The sequence below is a fragment of the Solanum verrucosum genome, unplaced genomic scaffold, assembly GCF_900185275.1.
Source record: "Solanum verrucosum unplaced genomic scaffold, falcon-dt-bn FXZP01000009.1, whole genome shotgun sequence".
NCBI lineage: Eukaryota > Viridiplantae > Streptophyta > Magnoliopsida > Solanales > Solanaceae > Solanum > Solanum verrucosum.
This window is the reverse complement of record NW_026020231.1, coordinates 5,473,169-5,500,284: the sequence shown is the minus strand read 5'-3', so window position 1 is coordinate 5,500,284 and position 27,116 is coordinate 5,473,169. Positions and strand designations below refer to the sequence as shown.

General features: G+C 32.7%; 2 protein-coding genes and 2 long non-coding RNA genes across 4 annotated transcripts in view; 1 reads left to right on the top strand and 3 right to left on the bottom strand.

Annotated features, from left to right (window-relative positions):
* Positions 1–11,538, bottom strand: part of LOC125832379 (uncharacterized) — a 44,000-nt gene extending 32,462 nt beyond the window's left edge. Inside the window, exon 1 of the long non-coding RNA XR_007443225.1 lies at positions 11,399–11,538. This is a non-coding gene — a long non-coding RNA (uncharacterized LOC125832379). The remainder of the gene's footprint in view (positions 1–11,398) is intronic.
* Positions 11,539–11,609: 71 nt separating this feature from the next.
* LOC125832378 (uncharacterized) lies at positions 11,610–12,750 on the bottom strand. The gene is made up of 2 exons (XR_007443224.1): positions 12,223–12,750; positions 11,610–11,744 (listed from the first exon to the last, which is right to left on the bottom strand). It is a non-coding gene; the product is annotated as an uncharacterized LOC125832378 (long non-coding RNA).
* Positions 12,751–13,125: 375 nt separating this feature from the next.
* Positions 13,126–13,862, top strand: LOC125832491 (uncharacterized). Its single transcript, XM_049511643.1, is given in 3 exon segments — positions 13,126–13,153; positions 13,156–13,206; positions 13,342–13,862. Coding segments are annotated over 3 exon segments (600 nt in total).
* Positions 13,863–23,503: 9,641 nt separating this feature from the next.
* LOC125832631 (uncharacterized) lies at positions 23,504–26,578 on the bottom strand. The gene is made up of 3 exons (XM_049511828.1): positions 25,932–26,578; positions 24,058–24,129; positions 23,504–23,809 (listed from the first exon to the last, which is right to left on the bottom strand). Exons 1-3 carry the CDS (start codon positions 26,520–26,522, stop codon positions 23,807–23,809), a joined length of 666 nt encoding a protein of 221 aa, XP_049367785.1. The 5' UTR covers positions 26,523–26,578; the 3' UTR covers positions 23,504–23,806.
* Positions 26,579–27,116: the final 538 nt, after the last annotated feature.

The window sequence follows — 27,116 nt, the reverse complement described above, 5'->3', positions numbered from 1 at the left end:
TGATTAAGAACAAAATTTATAATTCTTTTTTTTATATATATATTAATGATCCAAAATAAGTATTTCCTGAGTAATAATTTTTGTGATGGTGTTTGATTTATTGACTAGACACAATATTTAAGAAAGAAAAAAATATTTAAAATGTAAAAAATTTATAAATATTTCTTGACTATAATTATCTAATTAAGGATAAAGCGGGCATTTTAAAAATTGAATTGTTTCTTCTTTTATCCCAAAATAACCAATGAAACTCTACAAAGTGGGCGTCTAGAGATGTAGAGTGTACATAGGCCTTGTCATTATGTGTATAATTTTTTAATAACAAAATTATAATTTTAAGATATTAAATTAATCTAATTCAACATCTCAAAGATAAGTCAAATTGACTTTCATAAGGAAAAAAATGACAATTAATATGAAAAAAGAAAGTGTTAAATATATAAATATGTCATATTTTAGACAAATTAATATTGAAAGAGGGTAGCATAAATTAAGACAGATGCCATAATAAATATTTCTACTATATTTCAACATACCTGCTTGGCTGCCTGGGCATTTTGAGGACACTTCAGTAATTTGATAAAATTGGAGCAATTTACTGGCTTAGAAGTAATGTGCTGTGACTTACATTTTTAAATAATTATATTGCTCAGACCAATTTGACCCTTTATAATAGGATAGCCAACACTATTAGTATATCATAATGGGACCCTCTCTCTTGCTTTTTTTACGGCAATCCTATTGCTTTTCGTAGGCTTTCAATTATGATAATTATTTTTAAGTAGCTAAAAGTTTTCTATATTTTCAATTTAAATTTTCTTTAATACTATAAATTATAATAATTAATAATTTAATATATTTTTTAAAAAATAAAAATTAGTTGATTTTCGAAATTTTATTGATAGTATATAATAGGACAAAGGAAGTAACATATATTATTTACAATGACTTGAAAGGTATTAAAAATTACAATAATTTAAAATTTTAATTGTTTAAAAGATATATAATAAAATAGATTGAGTCTCAAAATTCTATCGTAGTCATATATATTGGGACAGAAAAAATAACATATATCATTTTTAATTTACCAAAAAGGTATTATAAACTATAATAATTAACAACTTAAAATATCTGAAAGACATTTCAAAATGGTTAATTTTGTAACTTTATCCATATCACATAAATTAGGGCAAAGTGATCAGTAATATATGTTATTTGAAAGTTACATAAAAATATTATAAATCACAATAATTAATAACTAAAACATTTTTTTTTAAAAATATGAAAATTTGGATGACTCTCCAAATTTCATTTGTGTCACATAAATTAAGACAACAAAAATAACATATATTGGGTCCATTTTAATTTATTTGTCTTATTTTTAAAGTTTTTTTATATTTAAAAATTGCGTAAAAATACTATAAATCCTGATAATTGACAACATAAAATATTTATTTAAGAAAAACATATAAAAAATTCGAATGATTCTTGAAACTAATCTATTGTTAAAAATTGCGTAAAAATACTATAAATCATGATAATTGACAACATAAAATATTTTTAAAAAAAACATAAAAAAAATTCTACTGATTCTTGAAATTAATCTATCGTTAAAAATTGTGTAAAAAAATACTATAAATCATGATAATTGTCACCTTAATTTTTTTATAAAAAACACATAAACATTTGACTGATTCTTAAAATTAATCTATCAGTGTCACATAAAATGGGACAAAAGAAGTAATATATATTATTTAATTTAAAAACAATGTAAATAGTATTGTAAATCTTAACAATTAACAACATTTGATTCACTCTTGAAATTCTATCTATGCTACATAAATTGAGACAAGTGGAGTAATATATATTATTTAAAATTCCGTAAAAAATATTATAAATTACATGATTAAGAACTTAAAATATTTAAAAATCATATTAAATTTAAATAACTCACTATATTATATTTGTGTCACATAAATTAAGATAAAAATAACTGATATTGGGCCCGTGCTAGCACGGGAAACAATGTCTAGTAGTGTGGATAAATATGAATCATCTCATTAAGAATAAAATTAGTAGAGTTAAATTATTACTCCATCCGTCCTCAAGAATAAACAAAATGATCGGAATTTCTTTATATGTTTTTAAAATTATTAATTATTGTGATTCATAATATTCTTTAGATAATTTTCAAATATATAAATAACTAAAAAAAGAAACGAAAACATCTATATTCAAATTTATGATTAAAATCTATTTTTTTTCAATTCATGTCATATAAATTGAGACGGATATATAGAAACGTGATATCAAGTTCTTTTATAAATTGACAAAGAAGGAACACGTTACGTTAGGGGCTAAAAGGTAAGAAAAATAGAAGGAAAAGGAGCAAAAAATAAAAAAAGATCGTACGTACTGTGATCATTTCGTTTTGTTTTTTTTGGCTACATAGGAAGGAAAAATAGAAGAAAAGTCCTTTTTATAAATTGTCAATGAAGGAACACGTTAGGGGCTAAAATGTAAGAAAAATAGAAGGAAAAGGAGCCAAAAATAAAAATAAAAAATCGTACGTACTGTGCTTCTCTCCCAGTGAGCATTTTTTATTTTTTTTTTGGCAACATTTGGAGGGAAAAATAAAAGAAAAGTCCTTTATATATTGTCAAAGAAGGAACACATTAGGGGCTAAAATGTAAGAAAAATAGAAGGAAAAGGTGCAGAAAAAATTAAAGAAGAAAGAATAATATAGTACGTACTGTGTGTGTGCTTCTCTCTCCCAGTGAGCACTTCATACATTTTATGTCGTTAATGCTGAGAAGAAAATTCCCATTATTACACAAAGTGTGAGAGACTGATGACGTGGATGGCTAAAATGCTGAGGAGATGATTTCAAATTACCTCAGTTTTTTTTTGGTTGTATGGGGCTCATTTTTTTTAGTATAAATACTAGTTCACATTCCATGCTACTCAGCTGAAAGTGTTCCCTTCCATTTCTCTCTCTATTTTTTTTTTCTTCTTCAGCCATTATTCAGCCTCTCTCGTATACAAGAACCTCCATTATCAGCAAACGTAAATTTCTCCCTCTGCCTCTTTTTTTTTTGTTGCTTTTGTGTTCTATATATATATATCACCTCTTCAATGAAATGGTATAATGCGATATACATATTCGCTCAATATAGCTTTTCTCTGGAATGAATGTATTTTTTTCATTTTGCTTTTTTTTAACACAATGCCTATTTTTGGTTATGTTTAATTAATGTACCTACCTCTTATTTCTTTATTATTTGTGCATATCTGGCTGAATGTGTTTGATTTCTCCTATTTAGTACTCATGTTATGAAGAAAAAAAAAACAGTGTTTAATAGATGGATTGGCTGTATGGTGATATGATATGTACTGTCATTGGAGAAGAAATGTTATGGTATGTTTATCTGTGTATCGCTTTAAGTTCAGTTTGTTTTTTTTGTGGTGACTTCAAATATCAAAGTGAAGAGAGCATAATCTTCGAATTTCGAAAATGTTGGAGAAAGAATCTTATTCCAAGCTATACTTTTTTTCAATGGTGTAACAATAATATATGGATGAAAAAAACGTTTTGAGTAATTGAGGCAGTTGAGTTCGGCAGAGAAAATATTTATTTTGCATTTCCTTATTTCATCAGCCTTGGTACTAGCTGAAACTGAAATTTGATTATTGCTATATGTGTTCTTGCGGAACATCAAGTTCCTTGAGTCCATTTTGGGTTTTTGATATAATAGAAAACAACTATGCACGCATGTTCATTCCGATCTAGTTGCTTATTTATAATACTAGCTACAAGTTTCTGAATTTTTAAGTTTTATTTTCAACAAATAAAATGGGATTCGCCTTAAGACATTTATTAAATTGATCATTGAAAAGCAAAAAGAATAGTATAATTTGTATTTTCATCAGTATTGAAGTAATTGTGTACGTTGTTATCATTGATTTCTTTTACCCTTGCTTATTCTCTTAATAATTTTTAGATTGCTGTTTTTTCTTCTTTTTATATAATGCTATTTTATTTTTTTACAGTTAATTACTACCATGAATTTTTTGTATCCAGTTGAAGACTATGGAGTGGCCATTTCCGTTGCCGTAAGATATTTACTAAAACTCCAAATTTAAGTTTAATTGTTGTTAACTTAATACTAATTTTTTAAATTTTTTTTTGAGCAACTTTTTTGTTTGGCTTTATCTTGTAGGCAGAGCAGTCCTTCAAGGGCAATAGATGCATGACGCCAGTGTCCCATCAATTTGGCATTAGTAAGTAGCTGCTAGTCTTTGCATAACACATTTTATTAATGAATAGTACCCACGGGTATATATTATTATCTTTTTAACACAAAAAAATCCGATAGTTTAAAGTTTCAGGTTAATTGTGCAACCTGAACGAGTTAATACGCACACAAAGAAAACTCGTTGACCTTTGAAAATTCTCGTTCTTAGAATAATGTGTTTAAATTGATATATTCTGTGTATTTGTTATAGGCTCGTGTGTGCCATTTGTCGTCTGTGACGCAGTTAGTGCAGTATCTGCACTGGAAGTTCCTGGTCGTTTACCGTGGAATGCAATTCCACTCTCTAAGCAGGAGTTAATGGATTGCGTTCCGGTTGAGGAGGACGGGGTTCATTTTGAACATGTTTATAATTACGTAAGACAAAGAGGTTTACATTCAGAATTCAACTATCCTTATAGGGCTCAGTATAGACTTCCTTGTCTGTGTTTTCCGTTACTGGTAAGTATAAAATAAATAACATTTTATCTTCAAAACGCTGATATAAATATATAATGATTTTTTAATATATATGTCTATCAGGAAAAGCACAAAGTCGGTATTTTGGGTTATGAACCGCTCTTGAGCGATGCAGCAGTCATAGATGCTTTAGATACTGCTCCTGTGACCGCAACAATTTGTGTTTATGAAAGCTTTTTAAACCGTGGTCGTACTATGATAAGTATCTAAATACTCAGATTATATTTTTCATTTTTTTGTTGAGGAAATTTAAATCAATCCAAGTTTCTATTCCTCACTAATTATTTCATTTTTTGTTTACTTTCCTATGTTACAGGATGTTTATACCAATTTGGAAGGTGAACAACCAAGGTTGAATGCACTTGGGGGTGCATTAACACATGCCGTACTAATAATTGGTCATGGCATGTACCAGGATAAAAAGTATTATATAATAAAAAACTCAATGGGGATTCAATGGGGTCTTAACGGCTATACACGCGTTTCACCACATATGCTATTTCATTTTATTTGTCCGAGAGGTATTGTAATGCTGTAGTTGTTTTAGAGTTTTTTTGATATATTTAAAAATATCTTTTTTTGAGTTTTTATTATTTGAATATAGGTAATTTAGTGCCGCAATTGTTTCTCCTTTATAATTGGGGGTGTTTAATTAGCATGGTAATTAGATTTTAACTTTTCAAGATGAAATTGTATTTACCAGAGATAGAATTTATCAAGTTTGCTCTTGCCTCAATCAAGTAATTTCTTGTTCTTGATTGTTGTTACTGTTCCTTTTCTACCAAAGTAATTCACTTACACTACAAATGAGAAAATCTCGAGCAAAATTACATAATCTACAACTATAACTGTTAATATTGGAGATTTAGTGAATCAGGAAACTCCATTAATGGAGAATATCTGGAACTCGAAGTAAGAGAGAAGAGATGGTTTGTGAAATTTCCAATTCTGATTGATTCTTACTGTACATCAATATTTATACATAATACAAAAGGAAGAGTAAAATATCTAAAACTCTAACTAACTATTAACTAACATGACAGCTGTACATAATAATAAATTCGGTTAACTAACTGACTATACTTTAATCTCAATAATAACGATGAAATCTCAAATGGTTCAAATTACACTAGCAAAAAGAAAAACAAATTACACGGGAGCCTTGAAATTGTCTATATGTGCAGGTAATTTGAAAAGGCCGATCACATTTTTATTGGGCCCCCAACTAAAAGAGAAATCGGCCGAATATGAAACAAGCCTGGAACTCGTCGTATAGGAGGTATACCCGGAGAACACGACACATAGCACAGAGAAAGAAGGGTCTAATTTTTATGTTTCTAAATTATTACTACAGTAATGTTTCTTTGGATTTGGTTATCTCAAATATCTTTACTGTCAATATTTTTATCACATCTTCTTACTCTTTCATTTCTTTCAAACCATTTTTTGAAAAACTCATAGACTTATCAGAAACAATGTCTCTACCTCATAAAATAGAGATAAAAGTCCAAGTACAATACTCTCCCTAAAACCCACTTAGTTGATCACAACCTCAATTTATTTGTTAATAATCATCAAAATTACACTGTTCCATACATGTATCTTAATTTTCAAAAATCACAAGGGGTCTGCAAGATACCCCTTGCATGTTATAGTTTACCAAACAAATGAATAACCAGTGTTAAGATGCTGCCTTCTCTTTTGTGCAGCCTTGGTGCTGATGAAGATAGCTTTGGTGAAGATGATGTAGTTGCAATTCATACGAGGTATTAGAGATACAAAACTTTCCTTTAATATAGATGTGTCATCTCCCTTTGATGTGCATATGTGATCTGAGAGAACAATTGACGACTTTTAACAGAATTTTAGTGGGTAAAAACAAAAAAATGCACCTTAAACTCTGTGAAATCACTGTTCATGTTCTGTTTTATCTTGAACTACAATGTTGATTGTTGCACCAGGACGTGGAATGGGCCTTCTTAAACGGCAAGCAATTTCAGTGCATCTGTTCGTATCTCTGTGATGTTGTTCTGCAAAAGCAAAATCGAATACGGGCTCCTTACCTACTCATATAAAAATAGGTAATACATCAATATACATGATGTGAAATTTTAAGTCATCCTAGGCTGCTGAACTGGGAGACTTAAAACTTAAAAGTAATGCATCCTAGATTATTTACATTAAGATGAATGCCAATGAGAGGATCTTGACGTGGAATCTTATCCATCAACCTGAAGATATCTCAGACACCGGGATGATATTGGGACTTCAGACATAAGATGGTATGTTTTTCCTTTCTTATTTTATAAGCAAAAAATGATAAAAGTTGGTAAATATAGATAAAACATGTTGTTATGGACAAAGTACTCTAATGTCATGGGCAGAAGAATATAAAGTTGCTTACTTTGATACGTCAGACCTCAAAACCTCATAGACATGAGCAAAAGCCAATTCAAAAGACAACTGAAGACATATAATGCTCAGTAAAACATGGCATCATTTCTGAATCTCATGAAATGACCAAGCCATTCCTCTCTTTGGAATGCTTCTTTTCCTCTTGGCTTATCAGTTTTGTCAGCTCCCTGTTTCTTCATGAGTTCCACAGGGGACTGAAACTGAAACCATTCACCTTCCAAGAATTTAGATTCATTGTCTACACCAGCCGGATATTCATCTGCCACCTGCACTCCAGGCAGTGAAATACGAAAGGAAGATGCCAATCCAAATAACTTCAATAGCAGATACAAAAGATGTGACAGAAACGAACAGAATAATCATGTTGAATGTGTCACCTGACAAGAAGCGCCGAGTTTTTACGTTTCCAGAATTGGAAAAATAACACAGACCAGGAAATTATGCTTATAAAGAAAGCAGAAAGGACATACAACTGCAATGACCTGGAGAATATATAAGAGCCTGTTCAGAATCAGAATTAAAATTAAAACAAACTTCGAAAGTAAAAAGGAATGGAAAGTGGGATTGACCTAATCAAAATCCACTAACTGCACTGTAAGTCCAAATGCAGCTGTGAAGAGCATCCATCTTGTGTACATCCCAAAAAATGCGAAATAGGAAGCTATCTATTGTTGACATTATGTATTGGGTGTTAAGCAAGTAGAAAATGTACATCGTAGAGAACATGGACACAAATAACAGTGGACCATAACATAATTAGAGAATGGCAAAAGACTCCTCCAAAAACTTCACCTTCGTTCCATAATAGTTACAAATATCATCTATAGGTTGCCAGTAGAGTCCCACCAGTTCAATGCTCAACTTCTTAGAAGCTGCTTCCTCTTTGTTTCATCTGCAAAGTAAATTTTAATCTTCTATGGATGTTTCTAGACCACTGTTAACTTGAACATATCAGAGAAAACATACCATGTACAGGGAACACTTCTTTTTCAATGCCCATAGACTCCAATGTTCGCAAAAGAGGCTTTCCTGGCTCCCAGTGCACCTCATTTCCATCAGACTTTAATATAACTGTTGAGGTGCTTGTGTTCACCTGTAATTTTGGACTTAGCAAACATGAACTAAAAATATGTGGAGGAATACATTGAGAGATATTACATAACAAAAGAATTTTTATATACCAGTTTAGATTGCAATTAAGACACAGACAACTCCTTTTTTGGAATAAATTAAGACAATCAGATTTATTTCTGATAAAGGGAAAGGAAATAACAGTTGCAAAGATGGAACAATTAAAGAGCACTGGAAAAGTTGGCTTTAGACTTGCCTAATCTGATATAGACAATCAAATGAAGGCGGGAATAAACTTATGCATCCATTAGGAAAAGTATTTACAAGATCTAGAGTAAGCTAGAATTCCAGTTAACTCACAATCCCATATATTATGTGACGGTGGCAACAGTAGCGCTCAAACCAACTAAACAAGGAGCCATCTGGCTGCCTTTCAGATGCTTCAACCTTATCCCAGTGAAATTGCAAATCCACTGCTGAAACCAAAATTGTGTGCTCAGAAATAAGCAAAAGCCTGTAATTTTTTTTGATAGGTGAATCGGCCAGTAATTACTCAATAAATACATAAAAATGAGCAACTAGTATTTTTTACGGTAAAAGAACCTATTGTGTTATATGCTATCGTTCAAACTCTTTAAAGTAAGAATACTAGTTCTTAGCTCGTGACAACTATGAGTGTTTGTTCTCAATCTCACGGATCCAAAATTCAGTTCTAAAGTTTTGGGATCCTTTCTATCCCACAAAGAAAGACATTATGTCTACCACCCTAATCTATGTGAGCCAAGCGTAATACTATGGTCTATGCTATTCTTACAAGCTTGCTTATCATTTTTGTTTTATTTTTGAGCAAGGTAAAGTTCTTGCTTATCATTTTTGTTGCCACTAAGAAGACGACACTACAAAATCCCTACTAAAACTGGAGTATATCAGCAGGGCAGCTGAACTCTATTTCAGTTCTTGCCCATGAACCCTCCATCCATTCGGGATATCTGATATAATTCTTTATTGTTACACACAACAATAGCATCATACCCAGTAAGAATCCCACAAGTGGGTCTGGGGGGGTTAAACAATGGTGATTTCTCTAGCAGTACTATTCAAACAAAAAAACAAAAATTGATCTAATAATAATGGAAATCGATCTCCTGTAAAGCTAAGCACAACCGTAACGTCAACCACAGTATATTACAGCTGTATTTAGAAGAAAGTTGCAATGCACCCTGAGGAATTCATTCTGAAGGCCAACAACTCTGTCAACAATTAATCCCGCTTTTCGAAATTCATTTTGCCCAAGTTCCATTCTACTTCACTTTTAAGCAACTGTTTGAAAAGGGAATGTTGAATTCTCTGGATTAGTATAACGCTTTCGATAACCTAATTAGCCCTCTTAGGTTATTTTTAACGTAAGAAATACAGAATAAGGAATGTGAAGTGGGATAACTTTTGAATCTCTACTGTAAAAGAGAAATAAATTATGAGATATTGAATGCATCTAGGAATATTGTAGAAAATAACAGGCTTGCTAAACCAAACTGAGCACAACCTAATGATGTAGAACGTGGAAGAGGCTATACATAAAACTTACCCTTCAACAAGCAACTCATATGTTTCCCCATTGACATCATTTTTATGATCTTTTTGTTGTTCTTTGTTCACCACAGCCCTTTGAACTGTAGTAATACCCTGACATCCCAAGAATATTTACAAATGTAAGTCAACAGAGTAGTTCAGATAAAACTGATTAATCAATTCTCAACTGAAAACCCACAGATTAAATCAAATTCAAATCTTGATGATTGTCATACCTTCACAACAACAGCAGGCAGCTTATTTTTCAGTCGGTGCAGTTCATCTTTTTTAGCCTGAGGGAAAACTTCCAGCTACCTGGGATTCAGAACTTTTACTTGCTGCAGAAAATAGGAATTTCACTCAGCAAGATGCCATTGATTGATAAGAAGCAGAAACAGAAACACAACTTATCTTACATGTTCCTTCAATTTTATTTTTAAGGTCTCTTTATGACTTTCTACTAACTCAATCTTCTCCAACAACTTCTATCTCCGACAACTCCTTCCCATCTATGGAGCTCAGTGACATTAGGTTAGTACTATACATATCAGCTTATCCAATAATATGCTATCAATTTGTGGAATTATTCTTGGACATGATATTAATGACGTCTTAATCTTCCCAGCCAAATATTAGCACAAGGAAAGGAAAAAATCAAAACTTTTATGATCATTGAAATGGTTTGAGGTGATGAATTTGGCTTCATCTTTACTTCATTAGTAACCATGCGGGGTATACTAGCCCCAATGGAGACCAGGACAGCAGAACCAGCTTTAGCTAAAAAGGCAAGGGACCTAAGAGAGGGGATAGTTGAAGGTCGTGCAGCTCCGCAAATGCTTCTCACCATCACCAGGTAATTACAGAAGATCTTCAATTTCTTCAAGCTCGGGCAAACGCATAGAGCCAAAAATATTAGGTACTAGGAAATCCATTTTTCCATTAATACATACTTGTTAAATGTTGGTCGTACATACAAGGGTTAAACAACATAGAAAGACAAGGCCTCAAAAAAATCAGAAAAAAGATACTTATATACGAATGCTGGCTAAAGAAAATGCCGCATAACCTTTTTCATTCCCAGCTTTAGAATATCAAATACTTCAATTAACTAACATGTCAGATCATTTCTCAAAGTAAAATACAGAGATTGAAATGTTCTCAACAAGCACTAACTAAATCTAAAAAAACCATAGTCCAACGGCTAATAATTCAGATACTTCAATTAACAAAGGGGTAAACTACAAATGATAAAATCTCAACCAAGAGCCAAGTTACATAATTTAAAACCATAATGATGAAATCTCAAATGGTCCAAATTATGTAACTATACTTCTTCAAGTGCCTTTTCCTTTTCTCCCTGGCACGCCTCTCCTCGCAGCTTACGAAGACAAAGATCGCAATTTGCCAAACCAACAACTGCCTGTGAATTAGTTTAGAGAAAGAAATCAAAATTAAAGTTAGTTATCAAGTAAGTGCATTGTTCATACAAAGAAAAATGTAATCCTTATTAGGTGTTCACCTCTCTCTTAGGCTGACAACAATAGATTGCTTTTCCACCATCATCGCGACACCTTTTACCAGCATGAATTTGGAAAGTCTCAATAGGAGTAACAAGAGTGAGATTTCTGACTTTCACAGTCATAAAATAATCAAAGTAATCTGTCACCGTAGAATTCACTTTTTCAATCTTCAAAACCTTGTACTTGAAAACCTGTAAGGAGAGTTACTAATTATCACTTAAAAGAGGAAACCAAGCAGGAAAAAAAAGAGTCAGGAGCATACATTACACTCTCTCTCGTTATATTCCTGAATGGCGCGGTTAGCCAGTTCCATCATTAACTCAGCATCTTCATTGAAGTTATATACTAATACTCCAGCACCCAAAGACGAACCGGGATGGACATCAATGTCAAAACACTATAAAACAAGCCAACAGGGATGAAACTACACAAATTGAAAGAACAAGCCAACATGGATGAAACTATACAAACTGAAAGAACAAGCCAACAAACCAATTGGGATGAAACTATACAAACTGAAAAAACAAGTCAACAGGGACGAAACTATACAAACTGAAAGAAAGAGGGGATCATAATGGAATATCAAATTCGAGCGGGGACATCACGGGAATCAAAGGTTTAATGACAAAGGGAACCAAAACAATTCATAGGTAGTAGGATCAACACTTTACCCTCCAATACATATATGAAAATAATTAGTGAAATAGATTGGTTCAACTTTGATAAATTTGACATGACAACATGAAATTATTATTGCACCTAAGAGATTGATTAGCAAGGAAATTGATACGTACAAAATTAGTTAGCAATTACTAAAAGATATATGAAGCTACACAAGAAACATAAATCAAATCGATAAATAAAAGGAAGCAAACATGGGTTTGACGAAGTTGACTGATGTAATGGAGCCAAATAGGGACATAATGATCGGTATACTCCTCCACAGCACCCATGGGAGTATCAAGAGTGAGTTTATCGAATCCAGGGCATGGGTGTGAAGAGCAATTGCAATAGGGGTCTAAAGACATCCCTTTGATGCACTTTCCTTGTTCAAATTGCCTCTTTTCCGGTGGCACAATCACATGTTCTTCTTCTCCTTTTACTTGTGCTAGTTCTTCTTGAGCTCGTTTGATCTCAAGAAGAATGTATGCTTCCCACTTGTCTTGTTGCACATCCTCACATCCTTGTTCACTTCTTTCTTGCTTAGCCTTGTCGAATTGTAAAGCAATCCATTCTAGACTAGGTTCTTTAGTTTTTTCTGGTTCTGCTTCAAGCCGAGGTTTTTGCCACTCTGGTAATGGCGTCGATGCTCCTTCTCCTCCCCCGAAAGGTGAAGGTTTTGCCTCTTCGATTCCACCATTTTTTCCAATTGTTTTTCCCAAGTGTCTTCAAGTTCAAATAGGCCCTATTTAAATTTTATATAATACTAGTAGGATGCCAAGTTAAATTAGGAACCAAATTGCTATATAGTAAGTTTTTGTCTACTTTGTTCAATTATATTCCAAAGTTACAAGGCATAGGTATTAGTTGACGACAATTTAAGGAAATTTTTATGTATTACTCCTATAGCTAATTAATACCAAGATTAAACTTGCAAAAAAAATAATTAAACTGGGGCCTTGAGATTGTCGTAATTTGAAAAGGCCGATCACATTTTTATTGGACCCCCAACTAAGAGAGAAATGGGCCCAATATGAAACAAGCCTTCAACTAGTTTGTAGAGGAGGTATACCCGGAGAACACGACACGCAGCACAGAGAAACAAGGGTCTAATTTTTATGTTTCTAAATTTTCTAGATTGAAAGTCTGTCGAGATAAGTTTGATATAATGGAGATTCATCATTCACATTTATCATCAGGTAATGTAATAATCTTCCTTTTCATATGTTATCATGAAAATGGATTATGGGAATTTAATTTGCTGAAATATGGAGTATTAAATATGGGATCATAATGAAGAAACTAAAATCATCCTATCTAATGGGGTTTTGCAGCTAGCTTGGAAGATGATATTAATGAAATTTCTCAACCAAATATTTCTGGTTTACAAACTGAAGAAATATCTGCAAAACAGAAGGAAGTAAAATCATCAGCTGATGTGGTTCCAAGAAAACGCTACAATTTCCTTAGTTTATTTTCTCTTAGAGATATCAATTCTTGCATTCTGATTTCGGAGAATAAACGAGTAATTTGTTCTGTCATGATTTCGTTATTAGTTGTCCTGTCTTATGCCCATATACCACTTAGTATAGCGAGGTCAAATAGCTTTGTTGCCTCAAGGCCACTTTACATATTGTTGCTAACTGATTTTACAATAGTGATTGCACGAATAGTTCGCAAGGAAGTAGTTCCTGATGAAGAAAGGGCCAAAGACACAGAACGAGGGAAGGATAATTGGGATGGAGCTCTATCCATATTGGAGTATGGTTTGGTTCTCTATCAGTCAATTCGATCAATCTTCATAGACTGCAGTTTCTATTTGGTCATTGTAATATGTGGTCTGTCTCTCATATAGCTAGTCTTTGTAATTCTTTTGAATATGGTGAACGAGTAGTCCAACAGAATTTGCTTTTCACCATTTATTCACTAATTTTTTGCTTCTATATCTATAATATGCCATGAGACCTCGTGTATAATACACTCAAATAGTATTGTTAATACAGACTCTTCTAAATTCACATATGAATTGTTCATAGAGGTGATTCAACAAGGTCTTTTTGAATTTTTACTAAGGGGTTCAAAATATGAATAAATAAACATATGGAGAAGTTAAAGGATTCAATATCTAGTATATATGTAATTTTTTTCTAAAGGAGATTCAGATGAACCCTCTTGACCCTACCTAACTCCACCACCACTTGCCGTATCTTGCATTCACAATTACGAGTATATGACATCTGTGAGGTAGTGTACAGTGGTGGATCCAACCACAGGTTATTGAGTTTTGTAGAATTCACTATTTTGAGGTAGTATCTTATATAATATGTGAAAAACACAAGCATATATATAGTTGGATATACATTTTCTCAATTCTAAATTTACAACGTCTAAATTCTGCCTCTAACGCCACTGGTAGCGAGTCAACCGTTATTTTTTGCGCTTGAAGAGTTGTTGCTACGTAGTGTACTACTATATGATGAATTGATAGATCAGATTGGTGGGTGTCAGGGTTAGTTGCAAGTGTCAGAATTGTATAAGAGGACAATATTGTTGGTATTATTTCCAGGTTTCATTAAATGAAAAGGGGACCATTAGAAATTAAATCTGTAGGACGATTCAAGTTGAAGAATGTGTACATATATAATATATTACTACTTTTTTTTTTTACATATATATTAAGTTTTTATTACTTCTATTGAAATAGTTATCTTATGTGGAAATCTAAATAGATGACTGATGATATTGATAAAAGGTGGGAAAATGGTGACATTAATGCGTGTAAAGTTGTTGGTGAAAAGTAGAATAACAAGTTCACACATATAAAAATGCCTCGACAACAAAATATAATAAGAAGATCACATATTTATTCTTGGTTAAGCAAAGTGCAAAAACATTTCCCTGGTGACATGTGATGTTTTATTATCTTAGGACATGAATGTTAAAAACACATTTCAAGGGGGGAAAAGGGGGCAATCAAAGCCTTATCTCTAGCCACATAAGGCTGAAATATATATGAATACTTTATCATATGATATAGATATCTTTTTAATGATCGAAGGTTCATCAGAAACTATATATCTAAACTTTCACAAGGTAGGGATTAGTAAGGTTGTGGACTTGTGGCACATACATTCTCTTTCACCGACTCCACTTATGAGATTATACTTGTATATTATTGTGGTATCTTTTATCACTTATCATAACTAATTAATATGTTTTTGCATCCAATTATTACTTAATCATGGTCAATTCATGTGATTTAGTGTAAATCACCTGAATATGTACTACACCAACCCAACATATACATAATATACGTACGTCTTTGATAACATGATTATCGCAAAGTTATAACTGATGAAGACATATTTTTACCTTGATTTCTCAAGTTCAAATTGATTTTAAGATGCATGAATAAAGAGATTGAGGATGTCACATCTTATCAAGATTGTTACCTAGTAGGTTGATAAATGATTAAATATAAGAATTTTCTTAACAAGAATTAACACTGGGGTCATGTCTAAATAGTTGAATAAACCTATTCTCCAAGGAAAAGGTCAAGTTAAACTGAACTTTTGTTTGTTGCCTGTTGGTCCCATTGTGAAACTGAATAACCCTTGTCATATATAATACACTTGTGTTTTTTATCCCTTCAATACATACCAATTTCCTCAATTTGAACCATCTTTGTGACTGGTCATCTCAACCTCAGCCACCTATTTTGTCACTGCCCCCCCCCCCTCCCCCCAAAAAAAATAATAATAATATCAGTGTTTGATACTTGGACAAGAGCTGAACTCCCCCCAAAAAAAAATAAAATAATATCAGTGTTTGATACTTGGACAAGAGCTGAAATTCCTGATTTGTGCAGGATAGAAATCCGCTCAGGTGAAAGCGTTCTCTACAAAAATATTTTCATACTCAGGACTTGCACCGAAACCTTTGATTAAGGAAAGACCAACCCCATTCACTGCACCACATCTTTTGATGGTGTTCGATTAGTCAATTAAGTTGCAATTCCAAATTATTTTCTAACCGTTTTACTTTATTAGATGTTTAATCTTTTAAAGCAAACTAGGAATTAATAAAAAACTAAATATTCTCTAAATTTACTAACAACCAATTTTTCTGACTCTTGTTAGATACTCAAAGCTAATGTCAGTGTAACAAGAACAACAATAACTAAGTTTCAATCTCAAATAGCTAGTTAATCTCATTTTTTCCTATTATGTATTAACTAATCTATGATTTTATCTTCGTGAAACTAAAATGATCGAAACGTCATACTATTAATACTTTCATTTTCAAACTCTTAATTATAGTTAGTTAACTATATGCTATAGTGCCACTATTAGATTAAAGGGGATATACAATTTAGTTAAAGTTCCTCACATAGTTGGTTGTATGTGACGTATTTTAACTTAAGAAATTAAAAAAATAAGAACAAATTAAAATTTTATGAACTCATATAAAAAAAAAAATCAAAAATGTAGCAAACTATCTTTTAATTTTGTGACTTGTAATACATCCCAAATTGTTGTATTCTTATTTTTTTTGGTCTTTCAATATGGCCTTCACATGCATACAAGCACTTGTTTGGGATGAATTTGCGGCTTGGAGGGCCCACCTTGTCCCTTCTCCATTAGCTTTCTATGGGCTACTACTAATACCTATAATCAACACCAACTATAATTGAATTCTCAATTAATCATTTTTTCCAGAAGAATTCATTCCCCTCTTAATTAAATTAGGCTCTATCCTATATGACTATGAGATAAAACTAAACAAATAGCTTAGATTAATACAAAATTAATCACCACGACTCGTGAACGAAAGATTCCATCATCACCTAATCTTGTTGAATACTTAAAAAATAGGCAACAATTCTTCTTTCCGCCGGATTAGTATTCCTTCTGTTTAGATTTCAAAATAAGAAAATGAAAGTGAAAAGGCGGATGCCGATATCTAAATTATCGATTCTCGTGAATTCAGTATTTTTTTTCTCTAAATTATATGATAAACGAAGTTTTTCATCATAATTTTTTATAAATATCTTGAATAATAATTATTATGATTTATAATATTATTTACGAAATTCTCAAATATAAATCTTATATTTAAATATTATTATCAAATTAATGATGACTCTCGAAATTAGGACTATAACATATAAATTAAGATTAAGGAGTAGTTTTAAAAAATTACTAAAAAATTATATTATAGGAGTATATATTAACTTAAGTTCGTATTGAGAATATAAGCTTTAAAAATATCTCATTGACGTTATGAGTTGGTACCTTTACATAAATTAATATAAAGAAATGTAACGACCAAGAAATACGGTGAAATCTACGTGATCACTTGACCGAAAGGAAAAACTAAGGAGTTGTTTTCATCCTTTAACTGATTCTACACTATACGAATACGAATTTGGATTACTCTATATGAAATTGAATTAATTGAACTAATTAAATTTAGATTATAGAAATTTGAATTAATCAAACTAATCAATTGAGAGGAAGAATTAAAGATAAGAAGGCCAAGTCAAATGTCTGTGTAAAAGCATCGGGTGGTAGTGCATGAAGACAAAAAACAGAGAAATCAAAAGCAAGATTTTATCTGCAAAGCATCTTTCTTTACTTGTGAATTAAGTACCTCCACCACTAAAACATAAACAAGTAAAACAGAGTCAAAACACATTTTCTAAAATATTCTCATGTAACACTGAAATTAAGGAAGAATTACATTTTCGGTAAGTTTGTAACAACAGAATAGCAAAATAAAACCTCTAATTACTTCATTCATTTTTTGCTCCATTAAGCAACTAAGTCATTTTTGGGGAAGATTCTAGAAGGAACAGCAAACCGAGCAGAGAATGATCTAGAAAGTTCATCTTCATCAGCAAAAATAGAACTCTGATCATCGAAATTCTGGGAATAAGAATGAGGATCATAAGTAAACCGCATTGAATTTGAACAATCGAAAACTCGCCTTTTCTCTTTTCTGATCTTCCTCCATAAAAATCTCCAGATCGGTCCTTTGCTCGATCTGTTCACCGGCAACTTATAGGAGACGAACGGATCGTAGTCTCTGCCGGAGTAGCTCCGCCGCCAGCTGATGTTTCCGGCGTCGGAATCGCACCATGAGCCGATCTCCATGAGAGTAGACAAAACAGAGTGAGATTTTGGGGATTTATGAGTTATGACTTGTGAGTAAGCGTTTTTTTATGGCTTATAAAAGAAGGTAAATGCAAGGTGGGGATACAAAGTAGACTATTTTTAAAGAGGAAAACGATGTATCTCTACAGTCCAACTGTATAGTTGTTGTATAAAATGGTCCAACTCAAAAAATGGCACGTGACATGTTCAGGGGTAATATAGTCATTTCGGTTGGTTGTACTGGGTTCGTTTGGTTTAAAATAAGATTATTTTGAAAATATAATCAAACTTACCAATCTTCTATATAAGATTAAGATAAATAATCTCATAATTGCAAATATAAATTTTATCATGTTTATTGATATCCTCAGCCAAACACAAGATTAAAATATCGACATGAGTAGATAATCAATCCACTTAGTCCTCCTTACCAAACGATACTTTAGGAGTAATTATTTTTTAATTAAATCAGCTGTAATAAACTGATGATTAGTTTGCTGATTATTTTAAAGTTGTTGAGTTTTAATAGATCTATTATCGCTAATCATGTAGATATCATGCAATTAATTGAGATGTTTGACTTGATCATTTGATGAGATCACATGGTCTTTAATTTAGATAACTCAAATTGTGCACTAATGTTTATGTTCCTAACAATATCAATACTATGTCTCGGTCTAATTTTTTATTTTATTTTTAATATAAAAATAGCTTTCATATTTTTCCCATTTCACTTGAGCTCATAAATATATTAATAACCAAAGTTATCTAGTTGACTCTATGAATTTTCGCAATTTGTATCACTTCATTTAGCTCAAGCTGATTCTGATGCTCAAGTTGATTCTCATGATGCTAAAATATTCGAGAAAAGAAGTATTTGTATCCTGCTACTATTATCTTCTAATTTAAGCTCTTGAATTTTTATTTTTATTTTACTATTAAATTCAGAATAAATCTTCTAAATTGTTCGGTCTCTAATACAAATAGTCGAATACATAAAAATTCAAAAATAACACAATAGTTGAAACGGAAAAAGGTCAAAATTGCCTCCGAACTATATGAAATAGACCATTTATACCCTTCGTTACATTTTGGGATCAAAAATGCCCCTGTTGTTTTCCTAAGAGACCACAAATACCCTCAAGAGTTAACACCCCAAATTTTTGTTGACGTGGCAAGTCACGTGGGACTAATCCTTCTACCTAAGCGTTGCCAACTAGGATTCACTACAAAAGAACTAGATCTTTAGTGGCAACAACAGTTGCCACAAAAGCCTAGAAAATCGTCACTAAAAGTTTTTAACATTAAATTCTAATTTTGTGTTTTTTTCTTCATTGTTTTTAAAAAACCAAATATGAGATCGATTAAGTAGGAGTTTGAAGACATTATATATTTTATTTTTATGTCATATGTAAATGTATAAAATGTACAATGATGCATTATATATATATATAGTAGGAGATTTGAATCGAGAAGTAATTTTGATTATTTTTCGTAATAATATTGGATGTTTTTAATATGGATATTGCAAGTTATTTATTTTAGAAAATTAGGTCGCAATCGAAAATTAATTATCATATTTTTTTGTTGAAAAATAGGTTTTACTAGCGAATGGTTGTTGGAGCCTTAGTTGCCACTAAAAATCACTCATAACCTTTAGTGGCAATATTTTGGAATTTTGTGGCGACTTTGTCACCACTAAAAGTCAAGTTCTTTTGTAGTGAATCTTAGTTGGCAATGCTTAGGTGGAAGGATTAGTCCCATGTGGCTTGCCATGTCACTAAAAAATTGTGGTGTTAACTCTTGAGTGTATTTGTAGTCTCCTGGGATACTTGCGGGGATATTTTTTATCCCAAAATGTAATGAAGGGTATAAGTGATCTATTTCACATAATTCAGGGGCAATTTTGACCCTTTTCCGTAGTTGAAAAATTGAATAGGCCAGCGGACGTGGTCCCTTGCAGAGAGCAGAATGCATCAAATCAAAGTAGACATAACAGTAGCAAAAATAATTGTTATGTGGGCTGGTGAGAGGTGGGCCCAAATGAATTTAATAGGCTTTCTCCTACTTACCTGTGTTTAGGCCCATTATCAGCATATGAGCCACGGTAAGATTTGCATATATAGCATGTTTCAGTAGTAATTATTCCTACTAATTAGATTTGTGGTTAGTATTAGGTAGTAAAATTTCAACGAACGCAAAAAATTTAAATTGATAGATAAAACTTGCCTTAAACTAAAAATTATCAATTTTTTTGTTAAATCCTTATGACTTGCCAGAATTTGACCACAAATTCTGATGATTTCAAATTGATGGGCAAAACTTATTTTAGCAGATCACTAGGATTTATGGTCAAATTTTAATAGATTGCCATAACTTTGACGAATCATCAGAATTAGTTGACTACAAAATTTTAATGGATTACCAAAAATTGGATCACAATTTTGACGAACCATCTGAAGTAATTGACTATAAAATTTTAACAAATCACCAAAATTTTGACCACAACTTTGACAAATCATCAGAACTAATTGGCTACAAAATATCAATAGATCACCAAAAAATTTGACTGTACCAATGGATTGACTCTAATTTTCTTTAACCAACTATAAAAAATAGAATAAATTTATCATCCATTTAAATAGATTTCAAATACATACTTCTCATTAAAAAGTATATCCAAATTTAAACAATCTACAATGAACTAATTTACGTCGTTTTTTTGACACGTTAAAAAAAGACAAAATAAATTACTTCAAAAATATTTTCTTAGGAAATAATTTATCCATCAAAATCTTTTTATGTATTACTTACTTAATACTCAGACATATATCCAACACAAACTTGTATCAAATTCTAAACTAATCAGTCCTATCGATTGTATGTATGTTGCTCCCTCTGTTTGAATCGATTTGCTCGATTCAACATCTAATATTATAATTAGAATGTTTAAAATATACATAAACACTTAGATTATTATTTATTAAATTATATACCATGTAATGTTTTATCAAGGATCGGATAAGCACGTGACTACCCTCTAGATCGTACAAAGTTACTATTAACAGAGCACAAACGAATATAAAACAAGTGGTTGGAATCTTCGGCAGCCGCGTCACTAAAGATTTTCAGTGCCAAACAATCGAAACCATGCCAAGTGTACTTCAAACAGATAAGTCTTCTTAACAAAAAAAGAAGGCACTTGATGATTCCATTTCCATAGTCTTTTTCTGTAGCTAACAAAAAACAAAACCATATTTCCCACTTGCAAAAGCTAAAGAGAAAAAAGCAAACCGCCCAGTCCTTATCCGTGATAATAAATAGGAATCAATCTAAAGCTTCTTTTAACTAAATTTATTTAGTAATATACGTTTCCACTTTTTTTCTACTTTTCTTCTCATCCTTCCCTTTCCTTTTTCGATACTCTATAGTTATATATTCGTTAAATGTCAGTCAGGAATTTCATCATCGAATAGAAGATGTGCTACTCAGGGATTCCTTATTGGATTGAAAAAAGAGAACGATATGTTCTTATTGCAAGGGAACAGGTTCCTCTACAGGCAACTGCAGAATCATCAACTGGAAGCAGAGGAGTAGTTGCTGGTGCTGGAATGGCGAAGCAGTGTATTTGTTCACCAACAATCCATCCAGGATCGTTTAGGTGCAGACATCATCATGCTGATTATAAATGGGTTGTTCCACTAGGAAATAAGCAGAATCACTTTGGTGCTTCTGTCGCCAAGGCTCTATGACAATTCTGCTGTACACATTCGAATTGTTTTTTCGTTTTTTAATAAGATGTAGATGATCTTGTTCGTACGTCTCAAATATTTACTATGTAGAGATTTGCAATTATTATTGTTGTGATATGTGAATTTAGTGTTTAGTGTTCAGTGTACAACCTCTCAAATAAGAGAGGGGCCTCACAAAATTTTACAAAAGGATTTAAGAAGGTAGGGACAATAACGTTGTGCTCATCATTTTGCATTGGTGAACTACTGAAACAGCCCCCACCACCACTAATTTCTTTCTGCTCAACTTTCGTAAGCTAATTCAACTTTATGTTCCAAAATTGTTGAGCAGCTGGAAGAAAACATTAAAGTTATAAACATATTGAACATACAACAAGAGTAAGCAAAAAGAAAAAGGAGAAAATAAGTCAAGATAGTTATTCTAAACCTCAACTTCAATTTCTTCCAAATTTGGAGAGTTTCTAATCAAGCAAAGAATACATCAAACTTCAGAAAATAAATTCCTTAATCCGTGAAAAGTATGAATCAATCTAAAGCTTCTTTTTTTAGTTATACGTTTCCACTTTTCTACTTTTCTTCTCCTTCCTCGCAAATTACGATACTAACATGGTTATATATTGTTGGTGCTGGTGAATTATTCTCCACTATTTCATCATATACAAGATGTGCTACTCAGAAGTTCCTTATTGGGATGGTAACCTTGACAAAAGAGAACATCGAGGACGATATCTTTCTCTTGTGCAGGCACAGGTACTTATAAGTAGAGACGGATTCAAGATTTAAATTTTTTGATTTCATATCTAATATTTATTGGATTTTTACACATAATGTGTATCCGGTCCTGCAGGTAAGCATAAGAGGAGCTGGAACGAAGAAGTTTGAATGTGTTTGTTCCCCCACAATCCATCCAGGTTCATTTAGATGCAGGCATCATCGTGACGATTATAAATGGGTTGCTCGACTCAGACACAAAGCCTAATTACTTAGGCTACTTCTGTCACAATTTCGCTGTACAAATTAAAATTATCCTTGTAATTTTTCGTTTTGGATTTCATTGAATTGAACTTTTTTAAAAATTAATCAGACACTCTTTTTAACTTTTTGTAATTTATTTATTGAATTGAAGATATATCAGAAAAATAAGCTCTTAAAAGCCTGTTATAGATGTTGCAAGATTTTCATTTAGGACATGTGAGTTAATGTTTGTGTACCACTTGCCTAACATAGAATCATCTCAATAGGAGAGGGGCCTCATGGAATATTGTAAAGGGATTTAAGAGGGTAGGGGCAATGTCGTGCTCATTGTATTGCATCGTACCCTCAAAGCAGAGTGTACTACCTCAAATTATCTATCGTGATTTTAAAAAAAATGTACCTTAATAAACCTTAATTAGGAGGAAGTTTAACTATTTTATCCTAATTGAACAATCATAACATCACTGCATAATTGAGGTATATGTAGTCTTCAAGTACAATTACTATAAAGGTGAAATCATGAGAAACATGATAAATTATCTTGAACTACTAAAATGATAATTTCAGACGATTACTTTTTAGAAAGTACGACAAATAATTTGAGACACAGGGAGTATTATGTCGTTATATTGGCATGGTTTTCCTAGAACAAATGGTACATGCTACTAGTATTACAGAAAGAACACGTCAGACGTGTGAATGTTGTTCCCCACAAACACGAAAAGCCTTGATAATTACAATAATGGGGAGCCCAATATGCAGTTCACTAAAACTTGGGATAATCGAAACCCTTGAAACGTAATCAAACGCACACCAATTCCATAAAGATCATAGAGCATTTACAAGGCCTCGAGCAGAGTTTGGATACTTGTCCTCTTATCCATTTCCATTAATTCACAATTCCATCACAAATCGAGTCACTGTTAGCAAAAGACAAACAATGTTTATTTCCGGGCAATTACATTATAAATATGATGGTACATGAGCAACAGCTATCGTACATTTTGGCTTTCACATAACAATGTGGGGTTCTATAAGATAGCAAAGAGTACTTGAGCAGAAACTTCTGGGAAGTAGCTAAAAGCTTAACAGTAATACTCCTATTTTGATTGATCTACGACAAAACAAATACCAGCTAGACATTAGGACACAGAACAAAATATCATACCTCAGGGTAGCAGTTCTGATGAGAAATTGTTTCATTGCGTGTGTCCACAACAATTTCACACACCACTTTTCCCTGAAAGAACACGATGAAAATATATTAAAATCTTATTTTGATTTACAGACTAGAATATCTCAATGAACAGTATTGACATGCACTTTCAGGCGTGACTGTGTCCAACTGACCATCACCTGAATACTGCATTTAGAAGAAAGGGAGCTTTGGAAACTTGGGTTCCAACCAAAAAGCGATCCCTCTCACCAGAAAAAAAGTTTTAAGAGCTTAGAATATTGCATAGTCAACAAGTTTAGGAGCTTCTGATTTGCCAGAATCTAGAATACTTCTTTTTCCCTCCTGATAACTTGCATGTCTGTTAGTACTTAGTAGCATTGGAAGAATGTGGAAGTCCATTACTCTTCAGTTCTATTAGATTCTTATGCTGGGACTAGATTACTACTGTAGAGAAATGAGATGAAGGAAATTCCCCCTTACTAGCACTACAGAGCAGAAAGCCTGTCAGAGACGGAGTTTTCAAGATCATCAATTAACTGGTGATCCAAATATAGTTTATCATTAAGGATGAAAATTCTCGCTTACTGGCACTAAAGAGCAGAAAGCCCATCAAAGACGGAGTTTTTTCAAGGTCATCAATTAACTGGTGATCTCGATAGCATTCATTGTTCAAGATGAGATATTTGAAAGAGAAATCGAGCCAACAGCAGCGAAGAAGATGCAGAATACAGAATACCGACATGAAACAACCATTAATCCTGTTAGAATCAGATCCATAGAAGACATAAATCTTACGACCATTCTCTTGTACCTAGTACTTCTACAGTCAGTAGCATAGTTTATCCTCCTGATAAAGCTATTTTCTTAGTTGACATCAAGTAGACAATGATAACATGTGGGTTCACTACAGTATCTCAAAACAATAACACCATTAACCATGGGAAACGAGAAATTTTAGAAATTAATATGTCATGCAAGGAAATGATCAACCATGCTACCATGTAATGTCAAGTATCAAATCACTTCTTCTGGTGCAACAAGGTTGTTCACTTCTATTATGCATGACTATTAGGAGAAGGGTTAAAAATATGAGAATTTTGGTATTAGTTGAGAAACACATAAGGGCGAATCATGGTTTTTATTGTAAAATTTCATAAAAGATGAACTTGTATGGAGAAAAAGTTAAATGAGGCTCTTGAAACTTTTTTTAATGGTACTTGCATATGCAAAAACTTTTCTTTTAACAAAATTAGACAACAGCATGGGATAAAGAACATTTTGGGACAAAGAGAGAATACAGGAACAAGGGATCTTTTAGAAGACAAAATAAGCATTTATCAGACTGAAGAGTGCCATTCTCAAGAAATACCTCAGATATCCTAACACACGAAAACAAAATCATGTATTGACATAGTTCCCCGATGTAAATTACTCACTAAAGTTTATTCGCTGTCTTTTTCTTTACCCATGTATATCTACACATAATGAACTTCCAATCCCGTTAACCCAAAAGACAGTTTCTCCACGCTAACACTGTCTAATTTTTTCTTTTGATATACGTGGTATCCAGGCCAGTTAGCACGCACCCTGACTGATTCCAGGGATACGTGCCACCTCCCACCACAAGGCTAGGACAGATGGAAAAATCCACCTAGTGCTTTTGTCACTGTTGGAATTTAAACTTGAGACCTCTTGATTCTTTAACCCACATCATTGACTACTAAGCCACATCCTTGGGTGCTTCGGGTATATCATTTATCAAGCAAGTTTACACAGTAGCTAAACTAATATCCAATCCGAAAAAATGATGGAAAGAGATATCAATTAAGTTATGCAATGGCAATAGTAGAGTTGAAAGAATATACCTTTATGGGAATATCAAAGAGGACCAAGCCAAGCTCACCACCAATCTGAGTAACAGTATCAAAAGTAATAGAGCCCCTAGCCAAATCCTCAATCAATGGAATTAAATCAGAGAAAATGCTAATATCGGTTAGCTCAAGCGTAGCGTTGACATAGGAAGATGCCCTAGCCTTAATACGACCATAATCAGATATAACGTGCCCGAGCTGCTTACCCCTATACCCGATAGAAATCACTACATAACGGAAATTGACGGAATAAAAGTCCTTATTACGAATCTTAGCAGTGACATCCAGGGTAACGTCGATTGCAATTTTGGGGAATGAATGGACTTTAAGGTGCCGGAGCTTGAGCCGAGCAATGGAGAGTTCCGGATCAGAGGGCCATAGAAAAAAAAGTGCGGCGGAGAGGAGGATGAACACGGCGGCGCAATAAACGTAGCGACGGGTAGGTCGCCGGAGGAATTGTCGAGGGGTACGGTAGTATTGAGGTAGAACGATAATGTATTGGGGTTGTTGGTGTGGTTGGGGTGGATAGGAGGGGAGGGGGTCGTAGGGGATAGGGGGTTGATCGGAGAATTTAGATGAAGCCATTGATGAGGGGTTTTAGGAGTTCAAGGAGAGAATTAGGACCGGAGATATAAGGAGGACGAGGAGTCTTGTATAATACAAGAAGTTAGTATTTTACCCAACTCATGTTGGCTGTTGCGTGGTGGTTTAATGATGTATGCCAATTGAAATTAACTTGCACTGATCACGGAATTTAAGAAATATGGAAAGATTTACATGTTTTAAAATTACCTTTTAAAAAATAAGAAACATAAATATGCGTTAGTCGGATACAGCTATCAGCTATTATAAAAGGATAGGAGAAATGATAAAATAAGATTGTAAAATAAAGTATAGTAAAAAATGAGAAATAAATAAGATAACGATATGATGATATACCGAATAGATCGTTTTACATTACAAATGATGGATTTAACGATATAAACAATTAAAACAAACTTTGCGCAATACAATCTGATGTCTAAGTTGCTTTCACATTTTCTTTTTTCCTTTTTGCAACTCAACATCAAGCACATCCATCATTTGTGGCATAAAACTGGCAAAATCCAGCCTTCAAAACCAATAAACCATGATTAAATCAAATCAGCCTGCATCTACCTGAAGCGAGAGGCAAGAAGA